At 37.9% G+C, this 15,121-nt stretch overlaps 1 protein-coding gene across 1 annotated transcript in view; it reads right to left on the bottom strand.

The window, feature by feature from the left end:
• Positions 1-3,919, bottom strand: part of LOC126094453 (toll-interacting protein-like) — a 56,089-nt gene extending 52,170 nt beyond the window's left edge. Inside the window, exons 1-2 of the mRNA XM_049908830.1 lie at positions 3,704-3,919; positions 3,420-3,587 (exon numbers count right to left, since the gene is read on the bottom strand). Of these exons, the coding sequence (XP_049764787.1) occupies positions 3,420-3,587; positions 3,704-3,751 (216 nt within the window). The 5' untranslated portion in view covers positions 3,752-3,919. The remainder of the gene's footprint in view (positions 1-3,419; positions 3,588-3,703) is intronic.
• Between the last annotated feature and the right edge of the window lie 11,202 nt (positions 3,920-15,121).

The raw sequence follows: 15,121 nt of genomic DNA, 5'->3' as shown, positions 1-15,121 counted from the left end.
CTAACTAACCTAAGGACATCACACACACCCATGCCCGAGGCAGGATTCGAACCTGCGACCGTAGCAGTCCCGTGGTTCAGGACTGCAGCGCCAGAACCGCTAGACCACCGCGGCCGGCATAGCTTCATTTTAGTTTTCCTTGCCACTAATTTAGTCTCTAGAAGTTTTTGTATGAAGCAGCAGGCTCTATTTGCACTCAGCAGTCACATTTTTACTTCTACTTGCCCCTGATTTTGTTCATCTATCATTGCACCCAAAATTTGATCTGTTCGCTCATTCAGATTTGTGTTTGCTGATAATTAGATGCCACTGGGTTTCTTGTTCACCTCTAAATCTTTGAACTACCACGTACTTTGTTTTCTGATAATTTAATTTTAGCCCAAGTTTGCATACTACTTCTTTGAGCTTTATGAATAACTGCCTAATCTCATTTTCACTTTTCCCAGTGAGCAATATATCATCTTTTTTTGGTAAAACCTTAACTTTATTTCTCTGGAGGATCCCAGCAGGTACTAGTTTGAATTTCCTCACAACTAACTCCAATGCTACACTGAAGAGGGGACAGAGCATCATCATCTTGCTTTTCTCCAATTTTATTTTGAAAATGGTTGGATTTTATTCAGTTCAGCAAAGCCCAGTTTATATTATCCAAGCACATTCAAAGATTTATAAGTTAACTGGAAATCCCAAAATCATCATTGCATTCCATGGACTTTGCTTATGAATGGAGTCTTAAGCTTTCATTGTTATGTCATTACAATCTTTTTTAACATCAAGTATTCCATAGTTAAATTACATCCTTGGTCTAAATATGTTTTTCCACTGTGGTCTGAGATCTTCAAATTTTTAAGATATTTGAAGGCACTAATAACAAGAGGCCCCACATTTGTCAGTTTTTGTTCTGCTAATATATTCACTCTGTTCCACGATGCCATCCATCATCCGTTTCTTGAGATTCTTAAGTCCACCATAATATCAGGCACTTGTCAGCTCGGTATCTCATTGTTTACTAATCTCCAATCTTTCAATTATGAGTCGTGATTGCATACAATATGTGTATAAATGTTCATTTCACTGCACTTCCTCAGTATCACTTTTGCAATATACTGCTTTACCTTCTTTTCTGTAGATCTTTAACAAATTTTCTCATATACTTTCAAAAAGTAGGCATCATCAGCATGTTATTTAATGGGGTCGACAGAAGCGTCCGATCCCACGCATCGGCTTTGACCCCATGATATAAGTGTGTTGTGTGTGACGTCATGACAGCGCGGAGTTTGGTTTCAGAGTGTGGTGTGTTTGTAGATGTCATCGTGTTGTGGTTTGTTGTGCTCTCTGGTGGTCTGTTCAGGGTTTTCGTTTGTGTGGTGTTATGGGCTGAGGTTGCTTTTGCTCATTATCCAGAATTGTTCGAGTGTCGGCTGTGTTTGTAGTGGAATTTGTTTCAGTGAGTTAAAGATTTTGTGTGAAGGTTAATTTAGTGTTGTTCTCTGTACATCGTGTGGTAATTTTCGTCAAATTAATCTGTTGTTGTTTTCATTCAGGAATTGAAATGACGGATAAAATTAATAGTGCTCAGGTCAAGGGAAGTCTTCGATCCCAGTGTGCGGCTGTGTGTGTTGATATTGGTATCGGGAGATGTTTTTGAGCTATATAGGCCAAGGGAAGTGTTTGATCCTAATTTATGGGATCGGGAGCTGCTGTTGAGCTATATAGGTCAAGGGAAGTGTCCGATTTCAGATGATAGTGTGTTTAGTGGTATTTGGGGAGTTTTGTGATGTTTTTTTTCATCATTTTGTGTGGTTTTGTATGGGGGTGGGTGTCTAAATTTGTTTGTATTTAGTTTGTCCCCACCCAAAAACACCCCATTTCCTGCACTTGTCCTGTTAGTGTCATTAGGCTTTTTGTGGAAAGTGTGTTTGTTTTTCGGTGTATTTTCACCCTCATAATGTGTATGTACCGACTTTATAAGCGCCATATTGGAATCGTGGTTTATGGTCGTTTCTGACATATTTGTGACGTCATGGATCAAAGCAGACGGGTGGGATCGGACGCTTCCATATTTCCATTTAAAGTACTTGGCAATGTTAGTTGTAGAGGGTTGCCAAATGCCTTTCTAGTCACAATCCTTTTTTCCGGGAGATTGTTTTCAAACAACAGTTACAATGTCACTGAGGAGGTGTTAAATTTAGAACTAGCATTGTGCTCAACTGTAAACTCAATCATTTTTTAAAACTTACTCTAAAATTCCATATTATTCTACCATTAATCCCCTGATAGTTTTATCTGGGAATTTCTGGGCTGCAATGTTGCTAAGTTATGTAATATGGCTGATTGTTCACCACAATCTGACAATTGATCTGTAACAGCATTGGCATGGGTTACTCGAAGTCTTGAATGAATCTAGTGCCTGTTAGCATACATCTTGAGTTACTTGATACCTATGGAAAATTAAATGACTTGATACTAAATTGTAACTGGGTAAGTAATATGGAGTTACTGAACAGAATTTAGGAAAAATAAATGTGTGACGCATGTTCAACTGTCAACTTGGCTATGGAGGGAAAGGTGAGGAGTAAAAATTGTGGAGACCATGCCTTGACTAGTAGCCATATTCAAATAGAAGTAGGTTGCAGTAGTGACACACAGCTGCAGAGGATAGATTAGCATGGAGAGCTGCATAAAACCAGTCTTCTGGACTGCACATCACAATAACGCTAGGTTGAAGATTACTAACAGCACTTCTAAATCAATTTTTCTGCCCAATTTTTGTAAGCCTACATTAAAATCAGCAAAAAAACAATAACCAATCATTTCTGTCTGACAGCATAATAACATATCAAAATGTTTCACAACATCTGAATGGGTGCATGGATAAAGCAATACTGCAACATTAATTCCCAAGAACATGCTTCTACATTCTGCTCTACACTGAATTTACATTTCCAGCTGTTCCATCCATATTCATCTACACGAATAATAAGCTAATTTATGACAACCAACTTTCCCTGTGTTGCTAATGCTAAGACAGACAAATGACACCAATTATTTTCCCAATAACTAAGATGTTACAAACTAACAACCAATTTCTTTTTACGTCCCATCTCTAATATTCTGATACAGTATATTTATCTCCAGTTTCCTTCTATCCTATATCATGAATCCTTCTGAATTTATCATAAAGTTACTTCAAATGTTGACATATTGGAATGACTAGTCTATGACGAAAATGCATGCAACGGTACCAATGTGTGAATGCTGCGTGTTACTAATGTCTCAAGGTTTCCAAAACGGCAATTTATAAATCACTTAGTCGGTGCTACAATAACTGCCCCACAAAGCGGTAGGTAATTACGAAAGATGACGATGTGCCTTTAGAAAGTATTCAGTATCATTCACTTGTCATGTTCTGCAGTTACCTGACCAATGGTAATACTAAGTCTTCCTGTAGTGTTCTGTGAATATGTCATTCCGACCATCTGATGATGCAATGCCAGAGCAGCCTGCTGATCAGCTGACTCTTGTTGCTGTTGTCGCGTGTCTGTCGAAATACGCAAGAAATCTGGTGGCAATGCACCAACAAATACCTGTAACACACAATAGCATCTGTAAGCTGCGCCTCATCTACTACTTTAGAAATTATAATGAGATACGCATAAAAATAATAAATATTTGCAGAACTTTCTAGGGGAAACAGACATACTCGTTTTCTTCTTTCAGCATTCCTTTCCACAGCTGACTCGGCAGACATTTTTAACCGACTTTTTCCGCAAGACTGTCAAATAAACCAAATAAAACTTCCAGTTCCTTAACTCAAAGTGTAGGTTACACAACTCACAATGCAAAACACATCACTCCTTCTTAATCAGAGATGCATACATAAAACAGAGCTGTCAATGTGTAATGAAATCTAAGTGTTTTTTAAGTCGTTGTACGGGGGGAATCGATACACCAATCGACTGCAGCGCTGGTTCAGCTTTTATCTCTGGCACGTGACGTAAAGTCGGTATTACATACGCTTCTACTGTGGCGCGATAGCTTATGGGTTTCTGTTGTGGCATCACGAGCTACCGTTGACACAGAACGCCACAAATTCTACGTTGTTGCACAGCTTTCAATATAGCGTCGACTGAAATCATATGTGCGGATATGAATTTCTAGTGCAGGTTATGGCATTCTAGAGCTGTGACAAGAGTTAAATATAAGAAGGACGGTACCCAGATCTTAGATCCGAAAACAGATTTCGCACAGGGATAAATCAGGGGGCATTTTCAGAGACGAAAATGCTGTCTGCAGTGACAAACTAACCAACAACTAGCATGTAAATATCTGCAGCAGCGTCACTGTTCCAGATTTTAAATTCTTGTTATATTAGTTGATGTAGGCTTTTCGAATAACTAATTTTTAGTTTAATAGCTGTCACATCACACTCTGGAGCTATTTCCTGCATACAATGGGCAATATATAGAATTTTTGTTCTCACAAATCAGGAATTTCTTACGACTCGCTTTTTTGTTTACCTATATTAAGTTTATTTACTTACTTATCCAAATATATTTTAAGATTGGCCGGCCGGAGTGGCCGTGCGGTTCTAGGCGCTACAGTCTGGAGCCGAGGGAACGCTACGGTCGCAGGTTCGAATCCTCCCTCGGGAATGGATGTGTGTAATGTCCTTAGGTTAGTTAGGTTTAATTAGTTCTAAGTTCTAGGTGACTGATGACCTCAGAAGTTAAGTCGCATAGTGCTCAGAGCAATTTGAACCATTTTTAAGATTGTGGGATGCATCATTGATTTGCAAATATTGCCCCCCCCCTCACCCTCTCCCTCCACCCACCTCCAAACACACACACTGCTGCTGCAGGAAATTAAAGATCGATTGCCACTGTTGTAGTTCCAGAAGTTGCGGAACTGTACCTTCTGACGTCTGTTTTCACTTTATTCGGAATAAAATAAAAACACACTGAAATCTAATGGAGTACAGCTGCAATTACTGCATGGTAACTACGACAGAATGCCTGTGTTTCGAAATACTGCCACCAGGGAGGAGTAGTGGTAGGAAAGTGGTGTAACAAAGTAGACCCAAGCTGAACTTTTTGTGGTGTGACCAAAGTTCGTTTCTTACGTTGGTACACTAAAAACTGGGAGTTCAATCATGAAATTGCAGTATGACACTGGCTATGACGACACATTTGTTGTATGTGTGAACCTGGCTTAAGAGATCAAAACATTCAACAGCTCATTTATTTCATTTATTTATTTAGTTTTGGTCCTGTGACAGCTTGTACAGATATAGGACAAGTCAATAAATGATACAAAAAGTTAAAAATTACACTGACAGACACACACATACACACACACACACACACACACACACACACACACACACACACATACATATATATATATATATATATATATATATATAATAAGACCAATACAATGCTGTGCATTACATTAATACAATATTACATGTACAACTAGTACACTTTAATAAACAAATAATTGCTATACAATGATGTTCTGGCATATGAGACATGAATGTTATTGCCATTTCTTGTTGTGTAATTGTGCACAGAGCTGTTAAGCTGATAGGCATTGGAGGTTCTTAAATATTCTCTTAAAAAGACTATTATTTCAAATATATATAGGCATGGAAGGTTCAGTATCTTTAAAGTAGGAAAAAGAGAGCAACATGAACCTCACCTCTTTATGTTGCAGATGATTCTGATGCCGTGTTTCTGGGTTTTGAAAACAGATTACCTACAGGGTGCATTTCCCCAAAATATTATTCCATATCGGATTGCTGACTGTAAATGTGATTGATATGCTGGTATTACTATTTCTCTATTACAGTTTGTGCTTAGTATCTGTAGCATGTAACAGATTGATGATAGCTTGGTTGTAAGAGCTTTAATGTGTATATTCCACTTGAGATCACCCTGCAGACATATTCCTAGGAACTTAACATTATAATTTTACAATTTCGTTGTTTATTTTCAATGCGTGTTCATTTTGTTGTTTATAGTGGGATATATGAAAGTTCATGGCCACCGTTTTACCAGTGTTAATTATAAGTTTATTTTTCAAACCAGTGTGTTAGCTCCAGCAATGGTGCATCTGTAATTAATTGAAGCTCTTTTTGGTCTGATCCTGTAATCAAAATACTGGTGTCATCTGCAAATAAAGTTTTCTGTTTGGTATAGACAGTGTCATTCAGGTCACCAATATACAAAAGAAACAGGATAGGACCTAATGTTGATCCTTGTGGCACACCATGTTTGATGGTAGCTTTTTCTGATGTGTATGTTGTTCTTCTTGAAATTCTTTCAGTTGTTGTGTATTGTTTGAGAACAGCTTTTTGTTGCCTGCTAATAAGATATGATCTAATCCATTCATTTGGAATACCTCTAATTCCCTTTCTTTCCAACTTATGTGGTAGGATACCATGATCTAAAATGTCAAATGCTTTGGATAGGTCCAAGAATATACCAGTAGCCATTTCCTTTTCATCTACGGATGTTAGAATGGAGTGCAAATGTTCATAGACTGCTGTTGTTGTGGATCTAAATTGCCTGAAGCCATGCTGATGATTTGACAGCAATGAGTTTTTGTTAACAAACTCTAGAAACATATTATAAAAGAGCTTCTCAAAGATCTTTGAGAAGCCACTAAGCTGTGCTACAGGTCTGTAAAGTGTTAACATTGTCTATGACTCCCTTTTTGTGCAAGGGAGTTACTTTTGCAATCTTTAGAAGATTTGGAAAGGTACTTGTGGAAAAGGAGTGATTAACAATATGCTTCAGAGGTTCTAAATTATGATATCTTGTTTGGCTTATAATACAATCTGAAATCTCATCAAAACCACATGAAAGTTTCTTTAATGAGCTCACTGCCAGTATGAGCTCACTCTGTGTGACCTGCTTGAGAAACATAGACTCCATGGTGGGTTTACAGTTATTGTAGTGCATATTAGTATTCTGAAAGTTGCTTTGGATAAGATCATTTGCAGCTTTTCCAAAGTACTCATTGAAGATATTAGCTACAGAGGTAGCATCAGATACATGTTTGTTTTCCAGCTTTCTATTAATATTTTTTGCCACTGGTTTGGTGTGTGTTTCAGTTCTGATGATGTTCCATACGGCCCGTGTTTTGTTTCTTGATTTGCGAATATATTCATCATTCAATTCATAAGGAGGTGTTCACACAGTCTGTCAACAGTATGGAAGTGAATGTCAATGTCAAGGTTTGTGGTAGAAAATTTTGATATTGAACTTAGTAAGGGGGATGAAGTCGAAGTCAGCTAATATCACAAGTTAACCTACTTTTGCCACCGTTAGTCATGTTATGTAGTGGATTTTGTGCAATTACGTTTTCTTAGTCTTTATCTTGTTATTCTGCTTTGTTTTCATGACATTTCAAATGGTGGATATTTTTTACATTGTGTGTTCTTCCACAAGGGAACCATACACCTGGAAACGAAAAATTGTTACGTTTAATAGTAACTAAACAAAGCTGATGCCTACACTACTCATAAATAAGGATACAAATTGCCGCAGTTATCATGAAATTAACTTTTATAAAGTGAAAAAGTTGCTGCATTGAAGGAGAAAAATATTGTTGTTCCTGACGTTATTTGTATCATGGGAAAAAACACAGTGGATGAGGTAAATAAACTCTGTATATTCCCTCATAAAAACTGTCTGATGTATTTGTATGTATGTATCTTGGCTAGCAAATAAATGTCTTTGTTTTTAAAAGTTGTTTCACTTGACAGGAGCATACCATACAAAACTGATTAAGATCATCTGTTATGAAATATACTTTACCTATTGATGAACTATATGACCGCTAGTTCTTTAATATAGACACAATATTTTGGCTTTTAGCACCTTAGATGGTACCGGTGTCTCATAACATCATATTCATCGTTTGGTACTGATCTAAAACCGTCCTCACATGAGCGAGTTAAGCCGTTGCACGTGGGGTGAGTCAGCCAACGTTGACGTGGCGCTCTACGAGATTTTTTAGACTTGGGGGAGGCATTTTATCACATGAAACGTGAGATAAGTTCCGTGATATTTCTATGACATACCAATAGGAAGGAAGAATGCTCCCTACATCACAAGCAGAAAGCCTATTATATGCAATGGATATATGCTGTTGCTAAGTACTAGCACACTGAATGTCTTGAATCTTTATTGCTACGATATGTTGTAACAAAATGACGGGAAATGTCATATGGGTGGTTAAAGAAGTTCTGTATTTAGTTATTTTCGAGTTACAACTCGAGTGTTATGAGAATAGGCAGTTGTAATACATTCATTAGGATGTGTTATAATAAAATGTCATTAATAATATTTCAGCGATTAAAGCCTTTAGAAGACTGTAACATAAAATACAAGTTAGCTAAATCAGAGATGGAGCATAGCATAGTTGCTTGTCGCACCACATTACAACGTGAGGGTCGATTAGTAGAAGGTTCACATCCTGCCGTATACTACTTTTTTCCATATTCAAATTTTCTGTTAGGTTCCATTCATATAAATAATTTCTGCAGCACTTAATGTTTTGTATATATAAGTGTGTTCCCTCTCAGGTATGAGTTTGTTTGATTTTGATGCCCAGCCTTACTGGTTGGATATATATCTTTTTTTTTATCTTGTTGTGTGTCCATGGATATTGAAGTTTTTATTTATGTGTTCCACAGACAGAACAACATGAGTAGCATATAGTTAAGTAAGGAAACGCGTTACTAGGAAGTAACTCGTCGATCACAGAGTGGCCAGAAATACCTTGCCTTGTTGCCAAATCTCAGTTACAGTACCAGCAGGAAGTAGACGAACCGATGTGTTCCTACAGAGGGCTGGGAAGTGACCATAGCTGGCATCTCAAAGACATGGCTGGCATGTCCTGGAATACGTAATGCGTCTGATTCGCATTTCTGTAACTAGGTTTAGCGACTGGAGCGTAGTTACGAATAATACTCAGAACTGACTGTAAACTAAGCATCATAAATCAGTAACTCTCGTAGTTGTTTTTGTCTTTCTTTCGTAAGTGTACTCAAAACTAAGAAACTCATTCATGTTGTAATAAAAGCGGATGTGGTACCGAATGTATAAAGTGATACATAGTATAAAACATACAGTTACAGCTTCTCTGTGCTGTTACCTTAAGAGACATTCCTTGTGAGGAGACATTTAGTTACCTTAAGAGAGTATTCGAAAGTGTGGGGGCGTCATTTGACAGTTATAGATCTTAGCACTCCATCGTCAGCCAAAAATGAGTTTGATGTTCTAGTTCTGTGGTGCATGACGCGAGAGATAAGGAAACATATTTTTCTACTTGATGAAACATACTTAGAGGGAGTATAGTCTATGCCATAGTTCTGTACTCGACTTTCACAACAAGCACTGATACCTTAGCGACGTGCAAACGCGCGCATTTTCCGATTTCTTCTATCTTCGAAAATAACTCGTGTAAGCAGGAGAAATCTACATTTCAGTGAGAAATTCAAGGTGTATGGTCAACAACACTGCTACCTCAGATTGGGTAAAGTAGATTTTTTAAACTGGTCGGTCTATGTCGGGTAGGAATTGTTCGGAACTACTGTATACATCCGAGCTGCAGCTGCCTGTTTTGCAGTGCATCATGGCTGCTTTGTCAAAGTCGTAGTAGCCGTATTGGCTAACGCCTCTCCTCTCACTTTGACTGCCTTCCCTTCTCGCTCCTATCCTGTCACCTCATCTGGAACTTGATGTTCAGGTTGACCCCCTGGATTATCGTCGACATGTGACTTCATGCTGTGGTCCTCGATCTCCGCTCATGATACAAATTTCTTTTTTAACCTATGATAAACTATTAACAGTTTTCATAGTTGCACTCAAAACTTTACCTATTACACAATTCCTTCTGTGTAAATCCCTTTTGCTTTAAAAATTTAAATTCGAATATATCATTGTTTCTTAATTCTACCTAAGTTTCCTCATCTTTTGAGAGAAATGGTTAGAGTAGAAGGAAATGGTGATGTACTTTGCATATCATTAGTATATACATGCAGCTAGTATATTTTTAATCCTAAATCTTGTTAGTCTCATGTTAAGAAAATGAAATATTTCCTTGTCCTGTGTTCTCTCCCCTGTTTGCATTCCCACTCTTGTTTACTATCTACTCCTGCAACATAAATTCTCCACCTCACAATGTTCTCATCTGATAAATACATGTAAATCTCAACTATTTCAATCATATCTATCAACTTATTCCAATACCTGCACACTTAATGTACCTTAAATACCTGCATTTATTGGCTCTGCTGTATTTTTCATCTTATCCTTCTTTTCTCATCATCATCTGCTCTTTTGAATCAAAACTCTTCTAATGACTACATAAAAATGTCAAATCCTCTTCATATTAATTCAATGTCCTTCATCAATCAGTACAACTATAATTAGTCTCTTAGGTGACCTGTCAATAAAAAGTACGTTAATCTCACATCAAATAGCAAATTATCAAGATACCTGATCTTGGTCAAACATGTGAACTTTGATTCTTATATTTCTAACCCTCATATGCCTTTAGATGGCTTATGTGGTGCATCTCTAAGAACTTTCCTGTTTTCAGGTTGACTAATTCCACAGCATTTGTATGTATAATTCTACGAATTTCTACCAGACCCCTATATACAGAAAAGAACTTACAGCATAGCTGTTTTTGTTTGTTTGATAAATAGTGTGTCTTCACTAAAACTTTTTGTCCTACCATAAACACTGGATTGGTATCAGTTTTGACCACCCTGGACTTCCTCTTCATGGCTGCACAACGGATGTTGTTCAGTGCTGTTGGCACAAGATTTCAATGTTGTGTTCTTGGGATTGGTGGAAATTTTATTACTTCCCTAATTCCGTCTGGGGCTGGTTTATTTGTTAAGACACAAATAGATGGAAGTAAAGTGGTGCTAAGAGGCATTTCATTGATCACTGCATGAAATTATGCCAAATATGTATTCCAGGTATTATGCTTCTTGCTGCAATACAAGCAGCATTATGTTCTTAATTCTTTCATTGTCCACACAGCTGGATTTGTACTTGGTTTGTATTTTGAAATGTATATGAGCTTTACTCGATGCTTCTTGAGTGTAGTCTTCCATTGTTTTGACCTGTAATGTGGTCCATTGTCAGACAATATTTTGTCAACTCTGCATGCTTGCTTTAGGAAATCCTGATTGAGTGCTTTTGTAATAGTGCACGTAGTTACCTTTTTCAGTGGGGTAAGGGTAACACACTTAGATGTAAATTCTACCACAATGAAAATAAATATGTATTTTCCTGATTTGTCTGTGGTGACAGACTCATTAAATCGGTTGCTGGGATGTGTTTTAATTTTCCAATAATTATTGTAGGTGGTCTGATTTGAAATTTTATGTGCTTAGCCCTCTAACAATCTTTCATTTGGCTAATACTTTTATAATTGCTTTTCTTCATATTGGAAAAATGACAGGACTGTTTTAATTTCAAGTAACATTTTCGTGGGCCATAATGCCCATTGCTAATATATATATACCATATGCATTTATTACTTAACTCTTCTGGAATACACACTAGCCATGAACTTGTATCTACATTCCTTCTATAAAACAGAAAGTCATCTTTCACGAAATAATGGAGGCGAATGTCGATGGCATTCTTATCTTTCCACTTATGTTTGATTTTCAAATGGTACATTTTTCATATGATAAATTCCAAACTGATTTTCCTCATTATCGCTTCCTGTGCTATTACCAACACCTCAAGGAGATCTTGATAGTGCATCTACTACAAAGTTAATTGGTCCTGGTACATAAGTATTTGAGAAATTATACTCTTGTGGTATTGCTATCCAGCGATCAAGTCTGCCATGAGCTACCTTTGCTGTTAACAAAAACTCCAACGCTTTATGGTCAGAAAAAACTTTTGTTTTTCTTCCAAATAGAACATACTCAAACCTTTGGAATCCCCGCACAATCGTTAACGCTTCTAATTCTGTGATGGAGTAATTCCGTTCACGTTTAGTCAGTACTCTGCTTGCCAAAGCTATAGTTTTATTAGTAATTTGTGCATCATGCTCACATTCCTGAAATAGTACTTCTCGCAATCCCGTTTTTGCGCTGTCCTTGGCCATGCAAAAACCCAAGGTTAGATGGGATGGAATAACATAGGTGCTTTTGTCAGAGGAATCTTTAATTTCTGAAATTCCTCCTCTGCTTGCTGGTCCCACACCCATGGTGTATTTTCGCCAGAGAGCTGACGTAAGTGTGGTACTGATACTGTGTAAATCCAAATTAAATTTTTGTAAAAATTGATCAGATCTAAAAATCCACGTAGTGTCTTCCATTTGTAGGGCCTTTTGAAATACCTAACCGCTTGTAATTTATTTGATCTAGTTCTATCCCTTTTGGTGGTATTATATGACCCAAGAACTGTATTTGCTTTTTCACAAATGTGGATTTTGCAACATTTACTGCAACACCACAGTCTTTTAATGTTTGGAGGAGTTTTCCTAGAATTTCATCGTGTTGTTTCCATGATGGTTCTGCAATTAATACATCTACATAAGATGTCAGTTTTTCCTGTAATTCTTTATTTAAAATTATTCCTAATCCCCTTATAAAAGCTGTAGGTGATATGTTAGACCCAAATGGCAATCTTTTGAACTGGTAGGAACGCCCAAATGCTATAAAGGCTGTACCCTTCCTACATTCTGGTGCTAACTCAATTTGCCAAAAGCTCTATCTTAGACCAAGGGATGAAAAGATCTTTGCCCCATGAAATTTCTGAAGTAATTCCTCTAACTTTTCCAGTTGATCTGTTTCAGTAACAGTTATTGTGTTGATCTTTCTCGAATCTAGTACAAGACGAATACTACCGTCTTTCTTATCTACAATCCTTACAGGACTATTGTAGGTTGATGATTTGGGTTCAATTATCAGATCTTCCATCATTTTGTGTAGTTCAAGAAACACTTTATGCCTATAACACAACGGTATGGTGTAAGGTGGAACCCTAAACGATTTGTGTTCTTTTACCTCAAATTGGTATTGAAAATGCTTAATTGCACCTGTCTTTGGTAAAAATATCTCTGCATTACCATGCAGTATACTCTGTAACTCTTTCTTATCATATTGAGGGATTTTAGTTACTTCCTGTAGCATCTTATCTATTTCCTGACGATTGTCATGTAGTAACCCTGGCTCTATCATCTTCGGTTCATCTGTCCACATGTACTGTGTGTATGTTTATCTCCTGACACCTCTCGTTCAATTTGCATAATAATTGCATGTACACGTCGGGAATCTTATCCTGTCCAAGCTTCTCTTCAAAGAAAAGAGTAACATAATCTAATGTCACTCTCCCTTTTCCCATGTCCAAAATTGCTAGTTGTTGATTCAAAAAATCGGCCCCAAGAATCATCTCTATTGATAATTTTGCCATAATTACAAAATTAGAGTCTGTAGTTCGTCTTTTAAACGTAAATGCTATCCTAGTCTGCTTTGTGACATCTGTGGAATGACCCATAATTGGTCCATTGACTCTGACTTTTCGTGTTTCGACCACTGGCAATTCATTTTCGCCATTACATTGATCAAACAGCTTTTCTGAAATGGTTGTCATGTCATTTTACCGAGCGAGGTGGCGCAGTGGTTAGACACTGGACTCGCATTCGGGAGGACGACGGTTCAATCCCGCGTCCGGCCATCCTGATTTAGGTTTTCCGTGATTTCCCTAAATCACTCCAGGCAAATGCCGGGATGGTTCCTCTGAAAGGGCACGGCCGACTTCCTTCCCCATGCTTCCCTAATTCGATGAGACCGATGACCACGCTGTCTGGTCTCCTTCCCCAAACAACCACCACCATGTCATTTTGAATGCCAATGATTGTATTGATCATTATATCTCCCACTTAGAGGAGGAGGAGGAGGTTAGTGTTTAACGTCCCGTCGACAACGAGGTCATTAGAGATGGAGCGCAAGCTCAGGTTAGGGAAGGATGGGGAAGGAAATTGGCTGTGCCCTTTCAAAGGAACCATCCCGGCATTTGCCTGAAACGATTTTTAGAGGAATCACAGAAAAGCTAAATCAGGATGGCTGGAGATAGGATTGAACCGTCGTCCTCCCGAATGCGAGTCCACTCCCACTTGAGTCCTAATTATTGTATGTATGTCGAGTGGCACATTTCAATCTCTCTCTTTCATGAGTGCTTCCTCAATCCAATCATATTCGAGCCTATTGATTTGTGTACTCTCAGACACCAATCTTGGTGATGAAGTTATGACAATAACTTCCTCTCCTATATTATGGATGGCTTTCCCGATCTGTACTGATCTAATTTTGGCAGACTTTTCTCTATATGCTTGCACATTCGCGTCATAGTTATCCAAATTATAAACGCTAACTTCGCTATCCAATGGTGGCCCAACTGGGGTTTCGCTCAATGGCATGTTATCCTCCTGAACTGTCTTCGTTCTACTCTCTGTGTCAAACATTTGATATAAGCAATGTAATGCTTCATCATCCTCTGTCAGTATTACTTAAGCAATGTAATGCTTCATCATCCTCTGTCGGTATTACATCGCCTGGTGGTAAGTCTGTCTCATCATCACTTGAGTCCCAGTCAGCCATGTCCCAACCTGTAACTCTTATTTCCAATCCTATTTGTTCGGTCTCTATTACTGATTTCTCTTCCCCTGAAACACATAAAAGTTTATTAATCTGTTTGTTGTTAAATATACAATCGTCTGTGGGTCGAGTGTTATCCTCCTGGCCCCCCACTTCTACAACTAGTCACTTCTTCCGTTTCCCTCGGTTAGGTGGCCTAATCTCAACCCCAGCTTGATCGTTCTTCATCTGATGTATTCGGATTCTGCATATCCTTAACTGGTTCTTGAGAGTTGTTCGAATTCGATTAAATCTGATTTTGAAAGTGAAACCAATTTGGTCTACTTTCACCATTTCGACAGTTCCCATTCCTGTTATTCCGGAAAAAAGCTAGTGTTGTTGCCATTATTATTCCGATCTGAATTCCCATATCTTTGATTACGTCCATTATTACGTCCTGAGTTCTGCCCATACCCATTATCATTATCATTGTTT

This window comes from Schistocerca cancellata, chromosome 8 (assembly GCF_023864275.1).
Source record: "Schistocerca cancellata isolate TAMUIC-IGC-003103 chromosome 8, iqSchCanc2.1, whole genome shotgun sequence".
Taxonomy (NCBI): domain Eukaryota; kingdom Metazoa; phylum Arthropoda; class Insecta; order Orthoptera; family Acrididae; genus Schistocerca; species Schistocerca cancellata.
The sequence above is the reverse complement of the archived record's forward strand: the minus strand, read 5'-3'. Positions and strand labels throughout refer to the sequence as shown.